Below are 24,560 nucleotides of genomic sequence, written 5' to 3' on the forward strand. Positions count from 1 at the left end.
ATCACTCAATTTATATTTTGAAAATGTTTTACCTACTAAAGAGAGGGAGATATTAAACAAAGCACATCAGCTTGCTCAGGTGAAGCAGCAAGAAAATTCTCAAAGCAAATGGCCCAATACCATTTCAATTCAAAATTGTGACATAAAATTTTGTAAAAATAATAAAAAATAGCAGCTGAGACACAACCATGAGTGGAGTACCGTGCTAAGCTTCTAACATGAGCCATGTGAGAAGCCACTGAGTCCTATGCGATTTCCATTTCACAGACGGGGAAACCGTGACCCCGGGAAATCAAGGAAGGGCGCCCAAGCCACAACGCCGAGCCCTAAACTCGAGCTCAAGCAGTGTGATCTCAGGACCAGAGCTTCACCCCATCCTGTCCGCACCGCAGAAACAAAGGGCCCAAGCCCTAAGCCTCTGCTTCCACATCTGTAAACAGGAACCCTCCTACTAGTCGGTGGGGAACTGGATTCGGTTGCAAAGAAGAGACCTCTCTCCCAAGCAAGAGCTGCTGAGATGGCAGCGACTGCGCTCCAGCACGCGCTCGGCCGCGGGGCGGATGCCATGTCAACAGCCTCTGTGCCAGCTGTTCTCTGGCATCTAACTTCTCCTGCAAAGGAACTTACAGGTTCTGCCTCAACCCGCCAGTCTGGAATGCAGGTTTATGGTGGAAAAAAGTCTGAGCAAAAGAGGTGTGTGTTCCAATGACAATTCGGGGTCAAAGGCACTCTGAACACATTCTCAGTGCACAGTAACATCTGCTTCTCTGCTTCTTTTATCACTTTCTAATCCTAATCTCATCCTTTTTAAAAACTGTTGTACAACAATCGTAAATTTTGTTTGAAATTCTAAAATAGACTGCTTCCTTGTTGGAAAAACAAATACATAGAAAGAAAAAAAAAATACATTTGGGGAAAAGAAACCCCTCCACTGTATTCTTTAATGTTTTGATGGATTTAGGAATGAAAAGAAAGTTATTTCTTTAATGTTTCGAGCTTGGATTATGTGGTGACATAAAACATTGCCATGTACCTTGAACTTGTTATGTTAAATGGAAAAAAAATTTCCTGTCTTCAAGGAAAGGAGGTAAAAATGCCCAAATGTGAAAAAGCAAAACTAGAAAGACTTCACTGTTCCAAACAAGCACTTCTGCTCGTGCAACTCCCGGGTCCCGGCGGCTGCTGACAGTCCCGGCGGCAAGGGAGCGCGGCCGGTGGCACATTCACCTAGAGAAGCCCTGCCCAAACGCGGTGCTGCCCCGCGGTCCAAGTGCCCTGCAGGGACCCGCCCCGTGTTCTCTGCTGCTGGCCAACCCCTCCACCACACGTCACCCTTGCTTTTTTAAACAACTCCAGAAAAACAGGCCTGTGACATGTGCAGACTGGTGCGGCCTAGTCTGGTCCAGGTGCCAACCTCTGGGGCGAATGCTTAGGCAGGCTTAGGGTGAGGGGTGCTGAGAACTGGACTTCATACAGAGCCGTTTAAACATTTAACACTTCGTGCTCCACCACATTTTAACCAGGGCAGCTCAATCACGTATAAACCACACGTGAATTTGGTAGGTAACCCGCGAGTCCTTCCCTTCCTCGGTTACACCGAAAAAATAAAATAACTGCAACGACTCCTTAGGAGACCAGCAGGGACAAAGGATCCACTCAGATCACCAGGTCCGGGGGAGCCTCACCCTCCACCGACACGGCCAAGGGACCAACTGTGCGCCTAGAGCAGCAGCCATTCACGGGGGGACCTCGGGAGTGGCACCCGTGTCCCACTGGGCCTCTGCACTGGTCGCATCCTACAGGCCCCTCGCTAAGGAGGGTGGTGGCACAGGCCCTGCCCGAGGCTGTTTTCAGAAGGAGAGGCCAAAGGCGCTGTTCCTGCGCCCAGAACAAGCGACCGGAAGGCGAGGCCAGGGCCTCGAGGGAAGAGTGTCTTTTCTACAGAGGAAGCCCTCGGGCCCTGCTGCGATCTGGGAGAACCCTGAGGACTGGCAGAGGAAGGCGGTGTCAGCCCTGCGGGAGTGAGGCCTGGGCTGGGACCTTCTGCAGGACCTGGTAATGACAAGCACCCGAGGTCAACCCTGGCAGGTTCGTTATGCCAGACACACTTCTTGCCAAGCTCCAATTATAATACCCGCAGTACACCCAGGGATAAAGAGCACACACTTAACAACAAATAAAAGCCACACACACAGGTGATTGCCGCTAACCGCATGCTTGATGGGAACAGCCTGAAATAAGTCCTTGGACGGTGTAGCGTCTGCTCAGTGAGTCAGGAGAACACACGGTGGCACGAGAAGGAGAGAAGGGTGTATCCAGCCAACCCTGGGACACGCGCGGTGGCCCAGACCAGACGGCCTTTAGACTCCTTCCTAACTCTTCACGACTACAGCCCTGGTCCCCCACTCTTCTCACCTCCAACGCCTTTCCAAGGATACCATTAGAGACCCCCTTCCCGGCACCCAGCTTGCAGGAGAGAAAGGGCAGCGAGCAGAGGCCTCCTCCTCTGGCACTGTGCCGGGGCCCTTCAGACAACCCAGCAGTGCCAGCAGCTGTGGCAAAAGAAAACTTTAAAACCTGCAGAGTTGGAGGCGAGCCTACACATCCTAAAAGCTCATGAAGCGCTGGGTAAAAAAACTGAGTAAAAACAAGACTAACATTCCAACACATCCTGAAAAGGTGCTGTTCCTCTTAATAATTCCAGGCTAAGCAAACACATCGCTGAAGCACTCAGGCAGAGACAAGGGCTCAGGTCCCCGCAAGAAACCGGCACTGCGCTGCTCAGGGTTCCTTCCCGACGCGGAGCGGCCCTGGATGGAGGTCCTCAAACCAATCTCTTGCGGCCAAGGGGCTGTTCACGAATAAAAGCCAAAGACATCTCGCGACATGCAGACATTCCACGGACGGAGCACAGGAGACAGACACACAGTTCGAAACAAAACATCCAGAGAGGGAAGATGCGGACACACACACGACGGGCAGCACACATTAGAGCCAACCGAGTTCCTGTGTATAAATGGCAAGCGTTCAGTGACTGTGGTAAATATAAAACTAAATGCAAAAGACAAAAATAAATCTAGAAATCCCGAGAACAAGAAAACAGAAAAGGTCAACGCAGAAGCTGGGCCTAAGACCTCAGATTAAATTTAGCCTAGAGAAGAGGGAGGGGCAGAGGTGCCGAGCTGCAGACACGCACAACAGGAGTCAGAGACAACCTGTCACATCCAAGGCCTTTCCTCCCAAAGCTGCAAACAATACAGCCCAGAGAACAGAGGGGAAAAATGAAAGACAAAAAAATAATACTAGAACAGAAGGACAAAAGTTTCAGTTATGGCAAGTGTACATGGCTTAAATCCTTCTATTAAAAGGCAAACCCCTCTCAGAGTGGTATAAAAAATAAAAATCTTACTGTCTGTTGCTTACAAGAGAGAAGCAAAACCAAAACTTCTCAAGGTTAAAAAGAACTTAATGGGAGTTCCCACTGTGGCACAGTGGAAACGAAACCGACTAGGAACCCTGAGGTGGCGGGTTCGATCCCTGGCATCGCTCCGTGGGTTAAGGATCTGGCTTTGCCGTGAGTTGTGGTGTAGGTCACGGATGCGGCTCGGATCTGGAGTTGCTGGGGCTGTGGGGTAGGCCGGCAGCTGTAGCTCAGATTGGACCCCTAGCCTGGGAACCTCCATGTGCCGGGGGTGTAGCCCTAAAAACCAAAAAAAAAAAAAAAAAAAAGAACTTCGTGGCTCTGTGTATAACTGATCCACTTTGCTGTAGGCCTGAAATTAACACAACTCCGTGAGTCAATAAGACATTGTGAGGAGAGAACTTAGTGCACACAGTGTAAGAAGCACACGTGCAGACAAGGACGGGCACGGAGCGCTGACCCTGTAAAGAAGGCGGCTGTCCGCTCACGTGGGCCGCACCACACAGTCTGACCGCGTGGCTCCCAGTGAGGACGCTGGTCACTTGGCAAAGGCTCGCCCTCCAGGGGGACAGGACACGGAGGCCAGCTGCCGGGGCAGCTGTGTCCCTGCGATAGAGCCTGGATGCACCAGGCCTGGGGGCAACCCCACGCCGCCGCCAGCTCGTCGCTACCAGCGATCAGCGCGGCCACAGCTCCAGCCGAGAGGACAGGCAGGGCTCCAGCGGGAACTCCAGCGGCTCTCGGGAGTTCCGTGAGTCCTTCCAGCCAACTGTCCAACCAGCATGGTGCTGGGAATCGCCCTGGGTCTGCAGCTGTCGTTATTACTTTATAGTACAAAAGGAGCACCAAGAGAATCCAAGCACCGATTACAGAGAGGACATGTTTTACATACAAAGAAAGCCTGACAGAATCAAAACTGAAGAGGGAGGTTTGTGCGGCACGGTCATTATAAACAGCCCAGGTTTAAACAACGCCATTCATGTGGCTCGTAACACTCCTTCAATGCGGGCGCCCCGAAGAGAACTCGCAGTCGCAGCAAACGGTTTATCTGCCTGTGAGCAGCTGCCCACCGTCTTTGCTACACTTTAAATGACCACCCACTTCTAGGACAAACGCCTAACAAATGAGGCTGAATTTAATGCACCAAATAAAACCTCTTGAAATCTGCCAGAAGTAAAATCATCTATGTAAATAAAATCATAAATTAGCAAATATCAATCCACAGGTGTTTACAAATACACATGACAGAAGAGGGTGGAGAGGAAGGCCTGGCACGTTCCTGCCAAGGGGGTGCTGTAATAACACAGTTAGGAGAAGGGCAGTCACATGCAGCAAATCAGCACGTGCACAGACCGCTGCCAGGCACATCGAGAATTTAACCCTACACGAGAGCACTCAATTCAGCTCGTGTATGCTCAGGCTTGTACTGCTGATGGCACCACTGAGAACCCAGAACATCGACAAGCACAAAGAGAGTCCACCTCAAAAAGCACAGGGCACTGGATCTCGGCAACGGGCACGGGGCTTCTTAGCTCCCTCCCAGGTGTCACCCCTTCAAAGCCCAAGCCTCGTGCAGAGAGCACTGTCTCGGATTCACGTTCAACCTGCCAGAAGGCAACCGTGCATGTCTGGCCCCAGAGGAGAAGGGTTTTAAAGACAATAAAAGGATGTGTGGACTTAAACAAATTCATTTTAAAAATTCAGTCTTTCGGAGTTGAAGCACGTGGTCTGGCCTCTTAGTCTACAGTTAGGTTATAGGCACTTAAGCTGTGTAAGTACTGAGTTCTGGGTATCTTCATTTTTAAAAAGAATTCGGCCAAATTTTATTAATATATCTTACTTTTTACTAGAAAAATAATCTGATTTCCATTCCTTAAGGTAGCTAGGAAAAACCAACCTGCGCAGCATCCTTCCCTGAAATGTCTAAAGCTACACTGTCCGCATGTAGCACGATTCCCCGCCAGTGTAGACGACGACGTGGATGGGGGACAGTGAGCGCCTGCGGGGGCTGGAGGGGCGACAGCCACAGAGAAGGGACACGCTACTGCCTGTCTTTTCCAGACCAAACTCACAAGCCTAGTCCCACATCCAGGACTGAGGGCCGTAAAAGGGTTCTGAAAATTCCAGAATTTTACCCACTGGGATTTCATTTCTTCTCAGGCCTGGACACTGGCCACAGTAGGGAGGCAAAGTGGTCTATTTCCCACGCGAGCCATGGGTCAGCAAAGCCGCAGGGACAGATACAGATTCCGGCCTGGCCTGCAGCAGAAGCTGCCCGCAGGCCACCGCGCGGCTCTGCATCGGGAAGGCCGCCAGCACAGCCTGTAAACCCTGCCCTCCAGACGCAGGGCCGTGTTTCAGCGCAGGAAGCCCAGCAGATGGCTCTGAGGGTCACCTTACCTGAGAGGGCGTCCTGTGCCTCAAAGAAAGTACTGAGTCCGCCTTTCACGTACGCCAGGCTGCCCTCGCTCTTCTTGTTAGCCTGTCTCTTCAGGTGGGCGACTGCCATTTTGAGCTGCTCAAAACTGAAGTGAAGAAACCACAGGAAGACAATGTATCAAGGGTCAAATACTGAAACCTACCTGAGAGAGACAGGGATGTCCCACGTAATCAGATGAAACAAAGCCTTCAAACCCTTACCTACACCTAAACATGAACACATTACAAACGTCAAGGTGACAGGGGCTCTCAGACATCGGCAGCCCTCACATGCCAGACCCCTAAGAAGTAAAATGTGGGTATTTTTATAACTGATACAAATCAGACAGATGAGCTGCAGCTACGGAGCTCTGAGCACCCCCCAGATGGAGAGACCCAGGCCAGGCAGCGGTGGACGCGGCCGAGCGCGCTCTTCCCCGGCACGTCACTGCCAGCACCTGCCGCGGACAGAGCATCGCGGCAAACCCGGGGGTCGACTCCCAATTTAAGTAACTGAAAAGACCACAGTGTTTTATTTTTACATCTCAAGCAGAGGAAAAAACCTAGGTAGGCCTCTGCATTTCACGTTTTGTTTCCCTCTGTGCTGAGAAAATCTGGCAATAAAACACCGACCACCTCCCTGAGTGCCAAGACGGCCCACACGGAAACCCGATCAATCCCGACTCACGGTCACGGAAAAGCACACCCGCAGAGTGAGACCAGAACCACCCCCGGCGTGAAAGACTTCAGACGTGTGCTCTACAAACACATTAGACCAAGTTTACTCCCATGTTTTCTGTAACAGTTTTCATCCCAACAGGTAAAGGAAGAACTTCTCCTGAGGTCTATTTTAACAAGCTGACTTTTCAAGAACACAAATTTTAAACAATAAACCCTTCATTTCTTCGAACATTTTCACTAAATATAATTGTTTTAGGCTGATCTTGCACAAAGTTACAGATCTGCTCTTGCAGAGAGTATGAGCAAACTATACAAAGATACAAAGGACTGCTTTAGTGGGATCTATGACCTTGCCCATTTTTGGCTAAATTTAAGCCAAGTCTTTCCAACTCATGTCCCTTTGCTCTGTGGTCAGGGGAGGAGATGTGTTCCTTGTTTAAACGAGCACTTGAGGATTTTGTTATCTGAGCTGGTGGAGGGGTGTCATACTCAGACGCAGGACACAGCTGAGACTCTGCAAAGTTTTAAAAGGTGGCACAAATGATGAAACATACAGAAACAACATGACAGTAGGAAACAGGGGTCCTCTAATGAATGACCCCATTTTATAAATAAGGAAACAGACACTCAGAGCTGGTCCCAAGCTCGCCCAGCTCAAAGGGGTGCTAAGGGGCAAAGCCAGGGGGAAGCTGCGTTCCCACTGATCCGATGAGCTGCACCCGTAAAACCACAGGACCCCCTAACCTGGTGTTGGAGTGGTTCTCGATAAGGTACCAGGCGGCTGACAAGTTCTCACTTGTGAAGTCGGCGCTCATCCCAGGAAACAGCACTTCCAGATCCTTCTGGGGAAATTGACCTCTGAAGGAGGAAAACAGTTTAAAATGCATTTCCAGCGCTGTCACTACAGAGAGGCAACCAACAGTAACAGACGCAAACAAGACCCATTACGATTATACGAGATGCAGCATTATGGAACCTAAACGTTCATGTGTGTAAAAAAGAGACTTCCTACACCTCGGCTACCTCGACATAAACTTTGACTACACGGGTGAGATAGGAAATAGGCTGAAATACAGAAATTACATCGATAATAGAATGTAATATCTAAAGAGGCTGAGCTGATACTTCATGAAATCCATCCAAACATGAAACCATTTCCTACTCAATGGATAAAAATCAAGATTTGGGTGCAGGGAGTGCGAAATGGTCGGCTTGTTAGGATGCTTTCTGGTACAGATCTGCATGACGTCTGACAATGCCTACTGACTAAATCAGATCTGCACACTACTCACGGTTACATGTCCACGTTTAGACCAACTTCAAGAAAGGGTGGAGTCCCCGTTGTGGCGCAGCGGGTTAAGGACCCAATGTTGTCTCTGTGAGGATGCAGGTTTGATCCCCGGCCTCACTCAGTGGGTTAAGGATTCAGGGTTGCTGCAAGTTGTGGCGCAGGTCGTAGATGTGGCTCAGATGCCCTGCTGCCGTGGCTGTGGTGTAGACCACAGCTGCAGCTCCAATTCAGCCCCTAGTCCAGGAACGTCCATATGCTGTGGGTGTGGCCGTAAAACAGAACCACACAAAATTTGAGAAAAACTTATGATAATTAGCACTGCCTTATCTGCAACTCACGTTCTTGCCTACACTTCTAAGGCCAACTTCTACATCCGTTCATTTATCGGTCCATTCAAACCCGACTTCAGTACCCATCGTAGGTGAGGCTCCGCGATGGAGCTGAGCAAGCTGTGTCTGAGGGCAACTGGGAGGGCCCAGAACGGCCCTGGCCCCCAAGGGCTGGGGAGCGAGCAGCCCTTATGGCGCCCTCCCCTCGGCCAAGCTCTCCAGGCCTCTCCACTGCCCAACCTGCTTCCCTCTGGGGGCTCACTTCCGCCACCTGAATCCTCAGAGCCACTGCTAGAGGATCCCGTGTTCCTGCAAAAGAGGTCACTTCTACCTTGTCCCCCTCTGACTGAAAGCTCCCCCCACCCTCAGGTGGGACACGACGTTATTTCAGCTCTAGAGTTTACTCAGGGGGAGAAATGACCTCCACCCGGCAGGCAGTGTAGGCAGGTCCGATGACGTCTCCTCAGTCTTGACTCCACGTTACTCCAGACATGGCCTCGGTCCAGAAGTGGGGCAGCCTCGTCCCAAAGCAACACTCCATAGACAAGGACCCCCGTCGGAGCCCCTCGACTGCAGGTGACCGGTCCCTTCAGACACACGTGACAAAGGCCGGGAGGCCCCTCTCTCCGGGGAGGTGCTCACCTGGCTCGGGGGCCCCTCAGAGCCTCAGCTCTCAGCAAGCCTCCCCTTCTCTCCTGGCCCCTTTGTGTCCACTCTCCCCAACCTTCTCTGAACCCCACATTCCCGTGCCAGCACCTTGGCTGGGAGGGGCCTTGTTACCTCTCACCTCTCTCCCCCCAGTTTTCTTTACCTGGGGAGGGAGGGCCTGTCGGACACTGGAGTAACAGACAGGACGACACGAAGGGGGTCGCGGACGCCAAGCTGGCATCACCTGAGTCTCCGCACATCGGAGACCAAGGCAATCTTCACTTCTCCTCATGGGCTTCAAGAGCACGTGATCCCTAAGCTCACGGGCCGCTGTCGCCAGGCGGAGTCTCCGAGTGGGAGCTGGAGAACTCAGCATCTTTTTCAGTTTATTTTGGTTTAGATTCTTCATGCTGGTTTGACAGTCTACTTAGTAACAAAATATGATTACCTGTGGAAGTTTTTATCATTTTATTTATTTGTACATCACACCGGCAAGGTGGAACTTTGGGGACTACGGTGACTGAGTGGGGTCTTGGCTGAGCCCTAGGGGGGTGCCCAGAAGCCCTCTGTGCCGACAGGCAAGGGCCACCTGCCGTGTTCGACCTTAGCCAGGGGCTGGTGTCTGCCCAGGGCGGGGTCTAAGCTGGAGAGGAGTGCCTAGGGCACTCGCAGGGCCCGCGGTGTGAAGGAGCGGGGCTGCCACTTTCCGGCAGCCCGCCTGCCACTTTCCGGCGGCCCACACCCTATACAGTCCTGACGCCTGCCACCCACACGGCCAGGGGCTGGGACCTTCACTGCATGTAGACGTCACTAATTCAAAGACTGTGCCCGGCCTGCTCCCTGCCCCGAATGGTGACGGAGTCCGACCAGCAGTGTCAGGGGAAAGAGCTGCAGAGCACTGCCTAGGAGGGGCTTAAATGCACTGCACTTCATTATTCACTGTGCATTATTACTGCTCCAACAATTTTGTGTGTGTGTGTGTGTGTGTCTTTTTGTCTTTTTAGGGCTGCACCCGTGGCATATAGAGGTTCCCAGGCTAGGGATCACATCGGAGCAGTAGCTGCCAGCCTATGCCAGAGCCACAGCAATGCCTGATCCGAGCTGAATCTGCAACCTACACCACAGCTCACGGCAATGCCAGATCCCCAATCCACTGAGCAAAGCCAGGCATGGAACCTGCATCCTCATGGACACTAGTCAGATTCGTTTCTGCTGAGCCACGATGGGAACTCCTCCAATAATATTTTTATTATAAGGTTACTATTTACTATTTATTTATTATTGTTTCAACACAGGAACTGCTAAAGCCATGGTTCAATGATGAAGGAAATCAGGGAGGAGTTCCCATCATGGCTCAGTGGTTGATGAATCTGACTACGAACCACGAGGTTGCGGGTTCGATTCCTGGCCTCACTCAGTGGGTTGGGGATCCTGCGTTGCCATGAGCTGTGGTGTAGGTTGCAGATGCGGCTCGGATCTGGTGTTGCTGTGGCTGTGGCATAGGCCAGTGGCTACAGCTCTGATTGGACCCTCCATCTGCCCCAGGTGCGGCCCTGGAAAGGACAAAAGGAAAAAGTAAATAAATAAATGAAGGCAATGAGGGCTGTGCCAAGGGCAGTGGAACAGCAAACCCACGTCCCTTACATCTTGATGACACTTCTGAGCCCCCGACTCCACCATCTCTGGACTCTGTATATTATGAGAAAATAAATATCTTTGTTTAAATCAAAATGAATTTTTGTTTTCAATTTTTGTTTTTTGTTTTATTTCAAGCTGAAGGCATCCTGAGACAAAAGTCTGTCCCAAAATAAGATCTTCACACCAAACCTCAGAATGAATGTGAAACAGAAGATGGGAAGAAACGGACGAGGAATGACAAGGCGGGGAAGCAGGGAAGCCCTGTGGGGAGGGTGCAGCTCGCGACAGGACTTATAGGTTTGCCAGCATTGCCTGAATCACCTGGAAGAAGTTACTTAAGCTCTCTGAGGTTCCGTTTATTCCTATGGATAACAGATCATAATACCTTCCTCTTGGGAATATTTTGAGGATTAAAGTAGATAATGCATGAAGAAGGCTTGGCAGTTTTTGACACAAAAAATGCTCAAAAATGCTACCTGTTGCTATAGGTACAGCCTTAAAACGCAAAAAAAGAAGATACAAATAAAAATAGGAATTCCCGTCGTGGCGCAGTGGTTAACGAATCTGACTAGGAACCATGAGGTTGCGGGTTCGATCCCTGCCCTTGCACTTGCTCAGTGGGTCAACGATCTGGCGTTGCCGTGAGCTGTGGTGTAGGCTGCAGTCGCGGCTCGGATCCAGCGTTGCTGTGGCTCTGGCGTAGGCTGGTGGCTGCAGCTCCGATTCAACCCCTAGCCTGGGAACCTCCATGTGCCGTGGGAGTGGCCCAAGAAATAGCAAAAAAATAAAATAAAAAATAAAAAAGGAGTCCCCATTGTGCCACAGCAGAAACGAATCAAACTAATATCCATGAGGATGCAGGTTCGATCCCTGGCCTCCTTTAGTGGGTCTGGGATCCACCATCGCCAAGAGCTGTAGTGTGGGTTGCAAATTCGGCTCAGATCCTATATGCTGTGGCTGTGGTGTAGGTTGGCAGCTGTAGCTCTGATTAGACCCCTGGCCTGGGAACCTGCATATGCCACAGGTGCAGCCTTAAAGAGCAAAAAACTAAAAATTAAAAAAAAAAAAAAGTTTTCAAGTATCTTCTCTGACCACAATGCCAAGAAACTAGAAATCAACCATGGGAAAAGAAATGAGAAAAAACCTACAACATGGAGACTAAACAACATGCCACTAAAAAACCAATGGGTCCATGAGGAAATCAGATAGGCAATTAAACAATACTTTGAAACAAACGATAATGAAGACACAACCTCTCAAAATCTATGGGATGCTGCAAAAGCAGTGCTCAGAGGGAAATTTATAGCAATACAGGCCTTTCTCAAAAAAGAAGAAAGATCCCAAATTGACAACTTAACTCTCCACCTAAACGAATTAGAAAAAGAACAAAAAAGACCTAAAGTCAGCAGAAGGAAGGAAATTATAAAAATCAAAGAAGAAATCAATAAAATAGAGATTTGAAAAACAATAGAGAAAATTAATAAAACTAAGAGCTGGTTCTCTGAAAAGGTAAACAAAATTGGCAAACCCCTAAGAAGAGGAGAGAAAGAACTCAAATAAACAAAATTATAAATGAAAAAGGAGAAATCACAACAGATACTACAGAAATACAAAAAACCATAAGAGAATACTATGAACAACTATATGCCAACAAATTTGACCATCTGGAAGAAATGGACAATTTTCTAGAATCTTACAGCCTGCCAAAACTGAATCAAGAAGAAACAGACCAACTGAACAGACCAATCACTAGAAATGAAACGGAATACGTCACAAAAACACTCCCTACAAATAAAAGTCCAGGACCAGATGACTTCACAGGTGAATTCTACCAAACATATAAAGAGGATCTGGTGCCCATCCTCCTTAAACTTTTTCAAAAGGTTGAAAAAGAAGGAACACTCCCAAAGACATTCTATGATGCCACCATCACCCTAATTCCAAAACCAGACAGAGATACCACCAAAAAAGCAAACTATCGACCAATATCTTTGATGAATATAGATGCAAAAATTCTCAACAAAATCTTAGCCAACTGAATCCAACAACATATCAAAAAAATTATACACCATGACCAGGTAGGGTTCACCCCAGGTTCACAAGGATGGTTCAACATACACCAATCAATCAACGCCATACACCACATTAACGAAAGAAAAGTCAAAAATCATATGATCATCTCAAAAGATGCAGAGAAAGCATTTGACAAAGTCCAACATCCATTCATGATCAAGACCCTCACCAAAGTGGGTATAGAAGGAACATTCCTGAACATAATCAAAGCCATTTATGATAAACCCACAGCAAATATAATGCTCAATGGAGAAAAATCGAAAACCTTCTCACTCAAATCTGGAACAAGACAGGGATGCCCACTCTCACCACTGCTCTTCAACATAGTTTTGGAAGTCCTAGCCACAGCAATTAGACAAACCGAAGAAATAAAAGGCATCCATATAGGAAGAGAAGAGATCAAACTGTCACTGTATGCAGATGACATGATACTATACATAGAAAACCCTAAGGACTCAACCCCAAAACTACTTGAACTGATTAATAAATTCAGCAAAGTAGCAGGATATAAGATTAACATTCAGAAGTCAGTCGCATCTCTGTATACCAGCAATGAAATATTAGAAAAGGAATACAAAAATACAATACCTTTTAAAATTGCACCTCACAAAATCAAATACCTTGGAATACACCTGACCAAGGAGGTAAAGGACTTGCATGCCAAGAACTATAAAACATTAATCAAAGAAATTAAAAAAGATGTAAAGAAATGGAAAGATATTCCATGTTCATGGATTGGAAAAATCAACATTGTAAAAATGGCCATACTACCCAAAGCAATCTACAGATTCAGTGCAATCCCTATCAAATTACCCAGGACATTTTTCACAGAACTAGAACAAACAATCCAAAATTTTATATGGAACCACAAAAGACCCAGAATTGCCAAAGCAATCCTGAGACACAAAAACCAAGCAGGAGGCATAACTCTCCCAGACTTCAAGAAATACTACAAAGCCACAGTCATCAAAACAGTGTGGTACTGGTGCCGAAACAGACATACAGACCAATGGAACAGAATAGAGAACGGGAAATAAACCCAGACACCTATGGTTAACTAATCTTTGACAAGGGAGGCAAGGACATAAAATGGGGGAAAGAAAGTCTATTCAGCAAGCATTGCTGGGAAACCTGGACAGCTGCATACAAAGCAATGAAACTAGAACACACCCTCACACTCTACACAAAAATAAACTCAAAATGGCTGAAAGACTTAAATATACAACAGGACACCATCAAACTCCTAGAAGAAAACACAGGCAAAACACTCTCTGACATCAATGTCATGAATATTTTCTCAGGTCAGTCTCCCAAGGCACCAGAAACAAGAACAAAAATAAACCCATGGGACCTAATCAAACTGACAAGATTTTGCACAGCAAAGGAAACCAAAAAGAAAACAAAAAGACAACTTTCAGAATGGGAGAAAATAGTTTCAAATGATGCAACGGACAAGGGCTTAATCTCCAGACTATATAAGCAACTTATACAACTCAACAGGAAAAAAGCCAATCAACCAATGGAAAAATAGGCAAAAGACCTGAATAGACTGTTCTCCAAGGAAGATATGCAGATGGCCAGTAAACTCCTGAAAAAATGCTCAACATCGCTGATTATAAGAGAAATGCAAATCAAAACTACCATGAGAACCACCTCACACCAGTCAGAATGGCCATCATTAGTAAGTCCACAAATAACAAGTGCTGGAGGGGCTGTGGAGAAAAGGGAACCCTTCTGCACTGCTGGTGGGAATGTAAACTGGTACAGCCACTATGGAGAACAGTTTGGACATACCTTAGAAATCTATACATAGAACTTCCATATGACCCCGCAATCCTACTCTTGGGCATCTATCCGGACAAAACTCTACTTAAAAGAGACACATGCACCCGCATGTTCATTGCAGCACTATTCACAAGAGCCAGGACATGGAAACAACCCAAATGTCCATCGACAGAGGATTGGATTAGGAAGACGTGGTATATATATACACAATGGAATACTACTCAGCCATAAAAAAGAATGACATGATGCCACTTGCAGCAACATGGATGGAACTAGAGAATCTCATACTGAGTGAAATGAGCCAGAAAGACAAAGACAAATACCACATGATATCACTTACAACTGGAATCCCTAATATACAGCACAAATGAACATCTCCGCAGAAAAGAAAATCATGGACTTAGAGAATAGACTTGTGGCTGCCCAACAGGAGAGGGAGGGAGTGGGAGGGATCGGGAGCTTGGGGTTATCAGATACAACTTAGAATAGATTTACAAGGAGATCCTGCTGAGTAGCATTGAGAACTATGTCTAGATACTCATGTTGCAACAGAAGAAAGGGTAGGGGGAAAAAAATGTATACATGTAAGAGTAACTTGATCCCCATGCTGTACAGCAGGAAAAAAAAATAAATAGAAAAAAAAAATGTTACCTGCTGATACTTTTATTCTCTACACTTAGTTCTCTATGTTTAACAGACTGTTTTCATAAGAACACAATGAGTTAGGAGTTCCCATCATGGCTTAGCGGAAACGAATCTGACTCGTATCCAGGAGGATGAGCATTCAATCCCTGGCCTCGCTCAGTGCGTTAAGGATCCGGCTGTGGTGTAGGTCGCAGATAGAGCTTGGATCCCACATTGCTGTGGCTGTGATGTAGGCAGGCAGCTATAGCTCCAATTGGACCCCTAGCCTGGGAACCTCCATATGCCACAGGTGCGGCCCAAAAAAGAAAAAAGAGAGAGAGAGAACAGAATGAGTTATATATTCCCATTCTACCATGAGGAAACAGCTTCAGACAGGTTGCATGTAAACTCTTAAGAACAGGACTTCTGTTGCCAAGTAAAGAACTGGAGAATCTCAGGCATGAGAACAAACCACAGCACACATCTAGAAAGACAGAAGCTAGATCGAGAGCGATTCAGAACGCAAAAAGCTGCTAAAGTCTTGGTAACAGCGTGGGTAAAGGCAGAAGCCCTGTGCCCATGAGCACAAAGTCCACAGAGCTTAAACCTTTGTCCAAAAATAACAGGCTCTTGGGCTCTGAGCCACCAAGTTAAGTCAGCAACAGCAAAAGGTGATTCCCACTAAATCCGCACTTTAACCCCTAACTGGAGGGTGATACCCACAGAGCGTCTACTACGTAATAAGCCCTAATAAACTCGCGGAGTGTTTTCATCAAGGGATCCACTCTCGGCGGCTGCTGAGGCCCACACCCTACAGCACACGCCCCCAATGGACGGCAGTGTGGCTCGGGGCTGGCTGGGAAGACCCAGGTACCTGGGCCAGGGGTCTCCCAGCCTGCAGAGCACAGCCTGGGTACACAGAGGACTCACTCCAGAAGGCAGCCGGGCAAGGGCCACGCAGCCTCCTCAGGGTGAGCCACACCCGATCCCCAGCCTTCAAGCCAGCACGCACTCCTCCATCGCGTTAAATACAGAGAGCTTGTTCAGGTCATGCGTGGCTTTTTCCTGCTTTCGTCTCACGCAGTTTCTGGACTTAGGTACGACCTCATGGCCCACAAATCTGTTTTGATAACATTTCTAAAAGATAAATTAATCCAAGGCTCTTCCCTTCTACACTCACAGGAATAATTACCTTGTCACCTTTCCTTCTTTTCCAAATGCAGCTGTAAAATCGGTCACCTTTTCATTTTATTGGAAAGCCAAACTGCTGAGAAGCAAGTCAGATTTACATGGCTCATAAAAGCTATGTGGAAATAAAACAGATATGACTGGCACATCAACTGGCTCCTCTGGGTAGCTATTCCCAGGCAGCGATTTCACCAAAAAAGGTGTAGATGACATAAAAACAGAAGGGGCAAAGCTCCACTTTCATGCCCTCACTCCCATATACGCACTATCTCCAAAAACGCGGTTTATAAAAAGTCTCATTTTGGGCAAAGAGCACTTTTAAGAAATAAAAGCCAGAGAAGGCTTTTACTTATTCACACGAATCTGTTTCACCGCCCTCCTCGGTTTCGCCAGTCTGTGGCCACCACAATTTAAGCAGTGCATAGAAGACATACTGTGACAATCAGCGTACTCAATCAGAAACACAGACTTTTTACGAGCAAATCCTAGTCTCAGTTCAGAGTGAAGTGATTCTTTTCTGAGCAATTCGTACATTTTTATGAGTATCGAGGCACCATGTGCGCAAAATATCCGTTAAAAATCGAGAAGTGTGAGGACTTTAGCAGCCGAAGGAGGCCCATAAATGCCCGCTGCTAAGCCGGGGGGCTGGAGGTCGGCAGCGTGCACGCCGAGTACACAGATAAAACATTTATGAAACTCGGACTCACACTGGAGAGCAACAGCTACGTTCAGTTCCTCTCGCTTGCTTCTCCCATTCAGATGAACTGGCCGCAACACTGAAGGAGCCCCCATGGCTCCACTTTGTACACTGGCCTGTGGGCTGAGAATTTCCATAAACGTTCACGTTGCAAAGTTACCAGGAGCCGATCTCTCTTCCAAGGGCGACCTCACCACTTTAGTCTGAGAGTTCAACGGGACCACGGCACTTTATAGCAAGCTTATGATTCTTCGAACCTTCTCAATTAATGTATTTCAACAAGCGAGTAATTAAACACAGTTATTCCTTCTCTAATGACTTAAAAAAATTAAAAATACGTCCTCCCCAGCCTTTTAATTATAAAAGAAAGCCCCAAATGACATTCGTAAACAGAAATAAAAGACAGTGAAAGGAGATGCTCTTAGGGATTTTTTTTCCGTCTTTTTGGGGCTGCACCGCGGCACATGGAGGTACGTGGGCTGGTGGCTGAATCGGAGCTGTAGCTGCCGGCCTGCACCACAGCAACGCCGGATCCTTAACCCACTGAGCGAGGCCAGGGACTGAACCCTCGTCCTCATGGATACTAGCCAGTATCGTTAACTGCTGAGACACGATGGGAACTCTGCTCTTAGGGATTCTAACCTGAATGTTAACACCACTTTCTTCAGAGATGCAAAGGTTTTTATCCAAAAAAATATGAAGCGAGTCAGGGAAACAAAATCGACACCCATATTTTAACATGTGCTCTTCCTTTCCTAGTCTCTTTTTCTAAAAGAAGATTTCCCTGAGGTCAAAGAATTCGATAAACGAACGCAGTTTCGCTGCCGGTATCTCTGAGAGGTGCAAAGGGACTGGCGAAGCCGTTTTCTGGCCCGAACTCTTCTCCTCTCTCGGTTCCTATCCCTCCTTCTCTCCCGGCCATTTCCTCTCTTTCTTTTGACCAGGACACTTGAGAAAGACTTTCAAAGGGCAAAAAGCTTCCTGGACGTCCTTCCACCGACTGGAGGGCCTGCCAAGCCCCCACCTGGCCGCGTCTGAGCGGCCTCTACCTGCAGTTCCTACAGAGACAGAAGTGGAGGGACAGGGCCAGGATGCCTGTCAGGTGAAGACGCAACTGGCCCTCGAGCCGTCGACGGGGCCCAGCTGCACCCTCCGGCATCCCTCACGGCCCTCGTGCCTGTCCTTTGGAATGCCCTTGAACTCGTCTTAACATTTCACGGGCTTTCTCATTAACTAAGGAATTAAATAAGAGCTCTGATAGGCACACGTTCTGCATTGGTAGGGGAGTCAAGGTTTTAACTTTTCAAAAACTTTCATTAATTACCCCATGGTTGAGCAAATTATTGCTGAAATTTTCAAATAACAGCTTGAAGGAAATACTGTTACTTTTATCACCCCTTCCTGAAAGTACATAACACTGTTTTAAGATCTGAATACAATTTACCACCCTGGAAACGGAGCTCATTAGACTCTCGCAGGCGGCAGAGCAGTGAATACACAGCACACTTGCAGGAAGAGAGGAGGGCACAGTGACAACGACAAGCACCCACCAAGCACCTGCTCTGAGTACGCGCTGCTTGCTGGGCCTCACTTCTGTGACACAGGCACCCACCGTGCACCTGAGGAAGCTGGGGCCGACCCCAAGGCTCAGCGAGCACGTGGGGGGCTACCATCAACACCGAGAGGGGCTCCGACTCAACTAGACCACCTCTCAGAGGTGAAGGAAAAACACTTCGAAAGAGCTGGGCACTTTCGGCACCCTTACTTTCGGCTGGTTGCCAAGGTCACATCACCCAAGGACTATCCCAAAACACATCAAGAAAAAAGGCCCTAAGAGGGAGTTCAAGCCACACCCTACGCAGTAAGGGCAGGAACAGGACTAATCAAGACTATGAAAAGGTGAGAGGGCAAAGGTAAAGAGACCGAGTGGGGGGTGGGTTACATGCTAAACTGAAAACTCAGGAAACCCATTTTCTTTCTTTTTTTTTTTTTTTTTGTCTTTTTTTGTCTTTTTTGTTGTTGTTTTGTTGTTTGTTGTTGTTGTTGCTATTTCTTGGGCCGCTACCGCGGCATATGGAGGTTCCCAGGCTAGGGGTTGAATCGGAGCTGTAGCCACCGGCCTACGCCAGAGACACAGCAACGTGGGATCCGAGCCGCGTCTGCAACCTACACCACAGCTCACGGCAACGCCGGATCCCGGATCGTTAACCCACTGAGCAAGGGCAGGGACCGAACCCGCAACCTCATGGTTGCTAGTCGGATTCGTTAACCACTGCGCCACGACGGGAACTCTAGGAAACCCATTTTCTGACAGTAATAATCCAATTTAATTCTAACTTTGATAGTTTTAAGGCTCAGACAAAAGTCCTATCAAATTCCTATACTCCTTGTGCAAACGTGCAAAACTGTATCTTCCCTCTAAAAAACAACTGAAAGGAACCTTTTGTTCTACACTTTTTTGGAGGGTGGGCCTTGCAAGAAAGCCGATTTCCAGGGCATTTTAGCAGGCCACTCAGAGGTTGACTCTCGACTGCAAAGTCCATTCCTACAGGAAACTGTGCTCAAATGAATATTCGGTAATTACTCTTCTTTCCTGAACCTTCCTGATGCTTAAACTCTTATTAATTTACTGGACACCAAAATCCTTAAAACAGCTCCAGAAAGACTCATGCCAGCCAAAGTGCTTCAAAGTGGTAACTGAGGACAACAATCCACGTCCCTAAAAACCGGTCAAACCCCTGGCTTTTTTCAAATAGGACCTGGTCCCCGGCCAAGCATCGGTTGTTCCCTGCCTCTCAGCCTGGGGCAAACCCCAGCAGGTGAAAAAGAAGCTTGCTTTTGATCTACTAATGGTCTTCAAGTATAGGCTTGAAGGTTAAATACATAAAGATTAGTGGACACTTTTGTCCATTCCTGAAAAAACCTAAAATGAAGCTACGGTTACGGTGCTGGCAGAACAAATCTGTTGCCTGCAGGAAGTGTTTAGCAGCAGAATCGCTACGGCCAGGAAATACATCAGACACAACCAAGGTTTCAGAGGAGCTACCAAAGCAAAGGGTAGGAGAAGGTGCGCTTACACCACAGCACAGCAGGGACTAGGAAAAGGGAGTTCTAGGTTTCCTCCAAGACGCCTTGAAAGATATCCTTTGCCTGCTGGGAACCTGGCAAAGTCAGTCTGAACTACAGGTAGGGGTTATAAACAAAATGACAAGACTTCATAGGGGCTAATTATGGTAAAATATTTCCCCCAAGATCAAGCACATGGAAAATTCTATTTTGATCCCATGCACTATCTAAATATTTAAACTTACCAACCCCAGATAACACATGAATTCTCATATCAATAAAAGTATTAGTTTTTAAACACTTAAACGATATTTTTCTTCTCAAATGTAAATTCAACAATGAAAGGGGTATAAGTAGTTTTACCACAAGGTTTTTCGGGGTTGTGTTTTTTGTCTTTTGTCTTTTTAGGGTCGCACCCGTGGTGTATGGGCAATGCCAGATCCTTAACCCACTGAGCGAGGCAAGGGCTGGAACCCGCGTCCTCATGGATACTAGTCGGGTTGGTTAACCACTGAGCCACGACAGGAACTCCAGTTCTACCACAAAAGTTTTACCTAATTGGAATGTGCCCTCCAGCAAAGCGGACCAGGCTCTAGAAATAAAGCCTGTCTCTCAACAACGGCGGCATCTTCCACTGCGCCATCCTGGATGTTTCACTCTCAGCACAGAAACTTCTCAGCAGCTGGAAATGAAGGCAAGCGAAGGCCGGGTGGTACTCACTTTTCAATCTCAATGCCCAGTGGGTTAGCAGGACGCAGGGACAAGGGAGGGATCCCTTTATTCCTGTCGGTACGCATGTCGTAGTAATTCATTTCATCAACCCACACAGCAGACTGATCCAAAACACCTGCCAAAAAGCAGAACACGCCCTCAGCCAGACTCGCTCCCCAGGCCTCTGCAAGTCTCACGATACTGCTTGCCTTTCTAGGGACCTAATACAAAATGCATGCTAAAGTAATTTTTTAAAGAGTTGAGGGCACAGAAGCACTGGATATTATTTTAAATGTCTGGAAGCCTAATTAAAACCACCAAAGACCCATAAAAAGGCAAAGTAACACATTTTGATTGCACTAAACATTATTCAACAAACAAGACAAATTAAGCCTCTGAGTAAAAGTTCTGTTCAAACAAATGCATTTTACAAGTAATAAGCTGTACAATTAATTTGGTCGATCCACGAACTATCCACCCATTCCTTATATAAAGAAATCAGTCAAACGCCTTCCAAGGAATGCAGAGCTTGTGTAACAGACATGACCAGGGTATTCAGGAAAAACAAAACACAACCTCTGCAGACAGTGCCCTCGGGATGTGACTGAGCCCCCTGTCATTCACCTCGGACTAGCACTTCCCAGCTCCCCACCTCGGACCTGGGCTGCAACAGAAGGTGGGCAAAGTGCGCTGAAGGACAGGAGGGCTTCCTGTAGGAAGGAATCGGATCCTAAGCCGTCTCCAGCTGTCAGACCCTCTGTGAACCCTCTAATCCCACCAGCACTCATAGTTCTGCCAGGACACAGGAGGCTCTCAGGCTCAGCTCAGGTCCAGATGAGCCCAAGTTCAAGTCTATAAACCTTTAGTGAGCCTGTAATGTACCGTGCTAAGTCCTGAGCAGTGTTTCAGGATAAAATCAATAGTTGCGATAATTTTTCTTTAAACTAAAACTGGCATTTCGACATGTTAAACGGAACAGATTTCATCAAGAACTCAGAATGACAGTTCTTCTCACAGCTATCACCCGTAGGTTTTACTGTGAGCAATCTGCCTTTTCAAAAGTAATGCAAATTTTAACCAATAACCTGTTCCTGAAAAAATAAACTGAATCTGAGTTAATGACATGCTGAGAGTAAATTTTATACTAATTTAACAATTTTCTATTTTAAAAGACAAAACCCACTTTTCTTCTCTAAAGTCAAGGGAGATGTTACCTATTTTCTCAGGCTTGAGCAGCTTGAACGAGACTGTGGAGGTTCCTCTGCCACCTGATTTGGTCGTGACGATAATGTCTCCTTTGTCGTTCTTGGCCTGTCCCACTCGACACACTATTTTACTGGCAGACATCCACTCTGCTGTCAGGAGGCAGTTATGCCCACAAATTGTCAGACCTAAAAGCAAAAGCATGCGGGTAACAAAGTCCAAAAGAACGACAATTTCATGGCAAGTCGACGATTCTTCGGTTAGTATTACCAGCCTTTTTCATGAGCTGAAAAACAAATCTGGAAACAGCATTTCCTGTTCATCAGTTATTTCTAGTCTCAAGTATACCCCATATCATTTGCAAAGAAACCGTCTCTACTGAATTTTGTCTAATCTGTTTTTTCTCTAACATTTAAGATTTCTTTTAGAGTCTATTTCAGTTTCTTCGATGTCAACGGAAGTAGAAAATAATGGGAATATTAATGTCTAGGCATTCCAGATTACTTAATTATGAGACGCTTAAACGGCTTTCATAGGCATCAGAAAGCAAATGATGGCTGTTTTAGAAATCCAAGCTATTGCTGTAAGTTCTATCCAATGTGTACTAATAAATGTGTACGTCACTCCCCAAAAAGGTATTTCTCCATCTTCCTGAAAATAATCTGCAATAACTTTCACTAGTGTTCAACGATACATGATATTACAAAATGAACCAAAGGAGGCACCGTATTTTAAGCTCAGCCTGGAGCCTGCTACGCCAGGAAATGTGCTCTGGTGTTACTGGATTCCAGTTCACCTTCCTGTCCGCATATCACTCCTGCAGCGGCAGTCCACGCTGCCCTAGCATTTCTCATGGTCCTGTCACAGTACTACACTCTTCTCCCAAAAGCTCAGCTCACGCCTGGCACCTCTACCCAGACCCATGCAAACTGCCATGCAGGGAGTAAGCAGACAGGGCAGACCTGACCCCAGGCACAGCACCCACAATCCACCACTAGCATTTCTGCAAAACAGAGACCAACAGGATAAACATTCTCGGAGACAAGAGGCCAAAGCACAGTGCACACCCAGACATTCCTTCGCACTTGCTTTTCTCGTCATTTAACGTTTGATGCAGCTCGGCAGTCAAGTTCAGAAAACGCAATTATTGCTTTAAATCGGACACCAGGGAACATGTCAACTTATGCCAAATTTGGATGAAAAAATGTAGGGAGAGATTCAAGTCATCTTTTGTTATAACTTAAAGCACTATTTAGGAAGAACGTTAGCTGTAAAGGAATGAAAGCAACTACATTTTAAAGACATTTACTGAAATAATGAATTTCAGACATTCCTCTGAGACATCTATTGTTATTTGTAAAGAATTCAGTTTTTCTAATGACAACACTTAAATTTTCCCTTAGGACTAAGTGTTCTATTGGTGTTTTAAACATATAATGACATTTACACTTTTTTTTCTTTTTAGGGCTGCACCTGCAGCATATGGAAGTTCCCAGGCTAGGGGTCAAATCAGAGCTACAGCTGCTGGCCTACACCCCAGCCAAAACAACACAGGATCCGAGCTGTATCTGCAACCTACACCACAGCTCACGAAAACACCAGATCCTTGACTCACTGAGCGAGGCCAGGGATCAAACCCGCATCCTCGTGGATACTAGTTGGGTTTTTAAGCCGCTGGGCCACCACGGGAACTCTAATATTTATACATTTTTAAATGTATTCATATTTCAGTTCAAAATGGGACTATTTGTTAGTTTTCCTGATAATCCATTTTTAGTATAAAAAACTTAAGCTAAAATTTAAGAAATAGAAAGCACCTTTGGAACACCTCTCAATTTCCAAGGTAAGTGCTGTGACATGCTTCAATACACATTTGCTCAAATAATTTTTATGCACACATAAATCAACCTATGTATTTTTAATGAATGGGAAATGTTTTAATTTATGAACTGTTTAATTACAGATAGTGGGTATTTTGATATCACTCCAGATCAATACATAACTTGATATTTTTAAACTTTACAATATCAAAAAGATTTGTGATTTAAATACTAACTCACTTCAAAAAGGAACTAACCCAAGAATAGATATCAGGACTTAATCATTTCTAATGTAAGTTCCCTCGTGGAGAGCTATCTTATGATTAGAACTGAGGAATGGAAGCAGATTTTGTAAATACAGATATAAAGTCTTAAACACATGTTCAGAATGGCAAACACATATGAGACCTATGATGGTACAAGTTTGGGAAAAAGTACCCGGAAAGTAATTTATTCATCTAGCTTTATGTTCTGCTATCAAAGTTCCTCTCAATATCTGTTCTACATTTGACTAAAAAAAAATAAATAATCACTATATAATTTTAAACGGATTCAAACATACCATTTTAAATGTCACAGAAATTAAGATCAGAAGACCTATTTCTTCACCACACTTTCATTTAAGTATTGAAAGCTTAGAAATCTTCTTCATGAAATATAACATTTTTTAAAGCAACTTTAGAATTCCAAATCCAGTGTTTTATATTGTTTTACTTGGCTAGTGTAGATGTCACCTGAGTTAAAAACATTTAAACTATTTAGTAGGTTAAGTTTGCTTTTTCAAAAAGGGGTTTCTTGGCAATACCTGGGCAGGATGAAAGCTGAACTGGAGGGTTTACAAAAGTCACACGCACTCAAACAGGAAGAGTGGAGCCTGAGGCAGAGCAAGATCACCACTCACGGAGACCAGCCACGGTCACGCGCTGGGGCTCCTGACTGCCGGCCAGACTGCGACAGCCTTCTCTCT

General features: G+C 46.5%; 1 protein-coding gene across 16 annotated transcripts in view; it reads right to left on the reverse strand.

Annotated features, from left to right (window-relative positions):
* Window positions 1-24,560, reverse strand: part of EXOC2 (exocyst complex component 2) — a 146,392-nt gene that overhangs the window by 90,436 nt on the left and 31,396 nt on the right. For 10 of the 16 annotated variants that reach the window (XM_003128146.5, XM_021100094.1, XM_013988934.2 and 7 more), the window contains 4 exons: window positions 21,785-21,961; window positions 20,580-20,706; window positions 7,265-7,378; window positions 5,822-5,946 (listed from right to left, as the gene is read on the reverse strand). The exons of 2 other annotated variants lie outside the window; for them this stretch is intronic. In XM_003128146.5, the coding sequence (XP_003128194.1) occupies window positions 5,822-5,946; window positions 7,265-7,378; window positions 20,580-20,706; window positions 21,785-21,961 (543 nt within the window). 4 more of the 16 variants (XM_021100098.1, XM_021100097.1, XM_021100096.1 and 1 more) reach the window with 2 other exon arrangements.

This window comes from Sus scrofa, chromosome 7 (genome assembly GCF_000003025.6).
Source record: "Sus scrofa isolate TJ Tabasco breed Duroc chromosome 7, Sscrofa11.1, whole genome shotgun sequence".
NCBI lineage: Eukaryota > Metazoa > Chordata > Mammalia > Artiodactyla > Suidae > Sus > Sus scrofa.